General features: G+C 41.3%; 1 protein-coding gene across 1 annotated transcript in view; it reads right to left on the reverse strand.

Moving 5' to 3' along the window:
• Window positions 1-4,507, reverse strand: part of SI (sucrase-isomaltase) — a 56,847-nt gene that overhangs the window by 10,836 nt on the left and 41,504 nt on the right. The window contains 2 exon segments of the mRNA XM_026854953.1: window positions 338-454; window positions 1,980-2,087. Coding sequence (XP_026710754.1) covers window positions 338-454; window positions 1,980-2,087 — 225 coding nt within the window.

Below are 4,507 nucleotides of genomic sequence, written 5' to 3' on the forward strand. Positions count from 1 at the left end.
GCTTGCCATAAAAGGGCTCTATTTTAGTCTTGCTGGTGGGGTGCGCTTAAACAGAAATGGCACACAGGGAAAAATACGTGGGAGTTTGATTCAGTCAAAGCAAACTTAGAATGTGCTTCCTTCAAGTGGTCCAAATCCCAGAGCAGCCCTTCTGTGGGCACGAAACCTCCCAGGTGAGGGGGAGGCTTACAGCAGAGCAAGCACATGAGCTAGCACAAGAGCTCCCAGGTGAGGGGGAGGCTTACAGCAGAAAGAGCTCATGCTATGTTCTGGCTGGTCTCTATATGTGTGTTACAAAGGCCCAGATGTTTAAAACATTTTAAAAACTGCGACTCACCCTTGTTCCTTTCTGATTGTGATTCCTTGAATAGGGGTAAAATGCACCCAGCTGCATCCAGCGAAGACACAGCTCATACTTTGAATCTTTGAAGAAGCCACAGATATCAGCTCCTGTCTGAAAATTTAAAAATGATCCAATTGGAATACTACAAAATCATGTATAGCATCAGGATTATTAAAGGTAAGGTAATAATTCATTAGCTTACATAAGCTCTTCCAAAGAGACTGAACTCCATTATACCTGAAAGGAAAAATAATTAATTACGTTTCTCCTTATTTGGTATGCTAATGGTTACATAGATAATATATATTCAACAATTAACCTCATTCCTCAAATAATTTTAAAAAAGATTTAATTTTATTAAATAAGCCTTGGCCATTGCCACAAAGTACCTGCAAAGACAACCAAGTAAGTTTTACTTTAAAACCAATAATTAAAATCGTTGAGTTCAGGGGAATTTGTGCTGCCTAGTTGCTCCACCGAGGACAGAAGCACCTTTCCCTGCAGCACGTGCTCTTGGTCTGTGCTGTGGGACTGGCAGGGATGCGTTACCGCGCCTCGTCCTTGGAACCCTTCCTCCGCAGCCACGCACACGTCCCCAGAGTCATTACAGCAAGATCCTAAGCCACAATACTAGTTAGAAAGCCACACTGATTAAATCATGCTGCTCTCCAATGCTAGCTCCACAATAATTGCCTAAACAGCTGCTTCAATAAGGCTCTATTTACTTATTTTTCTACAGGATTTGCAGCTTTAGTGACACTATAATTACAGCAAAAATACACAAGTCACTTAAACTACCGTAGTAATTAAACTAGACTAATGTGCTGTAATTATTTCTTCCAAGACAAACAGTGAGTTTGCTAGTATCTTTTAATTCTTTGTAACATACTATCAAACATTTTCAGCCTCTGCTTGGTTCACCCTACTTCACCAGTGCTTTGGAAATGGGAGCTAAAATTTCAAATGTAAAGAAAGTCTATGCTGCACGTAGGACTGCGCAAGGGGATGCTCGGAACAAGTGTTTTGCTGACTCGAGGTGCCAGCTCTCTGCCTCAGGACTGAGCCAGAGCTGTATCCATGGAAAGCAATTACTTATGTCACAAAGACCAAACTTTCCTCAAAATGGTTCCTCTGTTCACTAGCACAGGTTCTGATTTTCAAGTCTATGCAAAAGCCTCATTATAAAAGAAGAGCATAAGCCAATACCCAGAAGCTCCCTGCCTCTAGCGGATGCAGAATCAAAATTACATCAAGTTATATTAAAAATTGCTGTTCACTTTTAAGTTACAGACTTTTGTGAGCTTTGTGTGCTAACGATCTTCCTGTTTGGGTGGTTTTGTATTAGAGTAAGTTGTTATTAATTCATGTTTTCAGTTGCACAAGTACTCCTTCAGTTTCTACCAAATAATAAATCAGGAACTGAGATATATACATATTTTAAATTTTTTTTGTAAAGAACATTTTTCTATAAATTTCAAGTGCAAAAATATCTGTATGAGCCATGTAATTTATTGGAGTCATTGCTGTTATGGCACCTCTCAAAAGAGAAGGAACTATTTCACTTTATTGCCGTTCATACTTAACACACAGAGAAGATGATAACACTCCTCTTAGCGTCAAATTATTGTCTACTTACGATGCCCCGATCACATGTGATTCGGCTGACAGCAGAGGTACCAGACTTCCCTTCCTGTCCTGTCAGCAGTTTCTCTCCTGCCTTGACTGGCAGCGCGGCAATGGCTCGCTGCCAGACAGAACATCCACTCAGTCACAAACCCAAGCAGCCTTGATATTTTCTTTCTTTATGGTAATATCAAAGTTACCAAGGGCTTTAAGGTCGTTAAGACCTATAAAGAAACACTGTTCCTTGCTTACTCATTGAATTGGAAATGAAACAGCACAGATATATTATCATTAGATCAGACGGTATCTAAAGCAGGCTGGGGGACTATTCAGAAAGGAACAGATAACGACGTTTGCCTTGGAACTGACAAAATAAATTCTTAAAAGTAGAGCTTGATGCATGCAGTTTGCATTTTAAAAGTCACTGTTTCCCCTTTCCACGACTACTCCATTTGTTTTAAAGAGAGGACGTAATCGAGCCCTCCTTAAATTAACATTCTGAAAAAATCTAGATCCATTTTCCCTCACTGGGGGCACGGCATAAGGCAAAACCAGCATCAGCCCTAGCAATAAACTCGGCTATCCTAGAAAAACGAGAAATAAAATGTATTTTATATTTTAATTACAGTAATTACGTGAGACTATCATTGAGTAATTACTGTTCCCCACAGCTGATCGAATGCTCAGACCTGCTCTCCATTCTGCCTCGGGAATGAGCACCCGGGCGGTGTCTCTGGGCTCACTGCTCTCCTTTGCAATGCAGAGCATCGCCCCGGGGTGGCCTTGGTGCCTCTCTCATAACAGAAATCTCTGCTGAAAAGGCAACATGTTGTCTCTGAATGCATCGGGACAAGGAAACGCTCAGTGGCAAGTAATTGCATCCAGATTAAACTCTAGGAGGAGTAGCTCCATGGCCATCTCCCGTCACAGCACAGGTCAGCGATTAAGCTTGCACAACATCACGTTTGTGGGGATGAAGTCTTCAGAACCGGCAAGAGGAATTGCTCCCCAGCTACGTGAGCAATAAGTTTCTTTAGTACCAGAGCTGGGTAAGCTCTCTTTAAAACGTACCTTGAAAAACTGTGTCTGCTCAGGGTCAGTGCTTTTAAAGTGCTAAACTCAAAACGAAGGCTTTCTGCTTGTCCTGAGACAGCCAGTGATGCAGCTGCAGGTGCAGACGTGCTCAGACAGGTGTGGGTTTTCCCTCTAGCTGCCTCCCACTGCAGAAGGTGTTTGTCATGGTGGAACCATGGCAGCACATCTCCAGCTCAGAGCTGCACAGGCCCACCTCACCTTCTCCTGCACATCCTTTCAGCAGCTCAGGGCCACAGCACCCTGCTTGTACCACGGGCGAGATCCCTGCGCTGAGCAGGAACGTGACCAAAACAATACCGACTGCCAGAGCTACAGCACTGCTGCTCTGACTTTGGAACATCAAACCACTGCGAGCTCAATGGAAGAATTGCGGTTATTAGAATGAAAGGAAAGATTTTTGAGGAATGATAAATAGACTGGCCATAAGAATGTAGACAAACAATATTAGATTGCTACATATTTTGAAAATCCCAATACTATATTAACAGAGTATGTGCTAATTTAGAAGATACTGCAAATCTTTTCAAACCCCGTCACACTATCCATACAAACAAAAAAGTGTGTGGGATGAGGGGAAGGTCCATTTCTGAATATTAAATTCCTGACAGTTCCTGAGAAATGGTTCATAATAACTGAATATTACAGTAAGCAACAGAAGTACTTTAAAAAACCATTAATATACATTCTCATGAAAAGTATTTTATATCAGTACTTAACAAAAGCAAAGCTAAGAGAGGTATTTCAAGTATTTTACTATATAAATAAATGTTAACGAAAGGATAATAAAAGGATATACCCAAAGTCCATTTGATATTCAGACCTTTCCATTGGCTTTATTCATACAAATTATCCTTAAAACATACACTGAAAATTACATCGTATTTATCTAAGGTCTCCTGACAGCAAGATCAAAATTACTTTCAGTTTCCTGCTACAGTGGAACATAAACACTCAAAGAAGGTATTCTGAGGTGAGGCGAGCTGATGTAGGTTAATGCATTGCCCTTCCACCTCTGGATACTTACCATCAATCCTGCCTAGCTGTTCACATGAAACCATGCCTGCTCCACACATCTTAATTGCTAATGGGTATTTATTCATCTGTCCTCACCAAAAACCAAAGCACCTTTCAACTGGAGCAAGTGTTCAAAACATACCCAGTCCATAACAGCACCAGAGCTTGATTTCACATGGAAAGTCATTTCCAAATGTCCACAATTACAAAAAATTTCCTAATAGTGCAACAAAATCAGGACAGTCCCTCAGCCCCTTCAGCTGTTGCTGGTTCTAGAGTAGCCAGCAGAGAATTTTGCCCTTCGTGCCTAGGATATGTGTCCAAGCTGTAAGTTTTAGAGGACTAATTTAGTGGAGGGACCCTCTGAAGCTCAACTCTGCCAAGGCACACAATCCTGTATGTTTCCAGCCGTGGGATATTAATAAATAAAAC

This window comes from Athene cunicularia (assembly GCF_003259725.1).
Source record: "Athene cunicularia isolate RWA chromosome 9 unlocalized genomic scaffold, athCun1 chr9_part1, whole genome shotgun sequence".
NCBI classification, from domain to species: domain Eukaryota; kingdom Metazoa; phylum Chordata; class Aves; order Strigiformes; family Strigidae; genus Athene; species Athene cunicularia.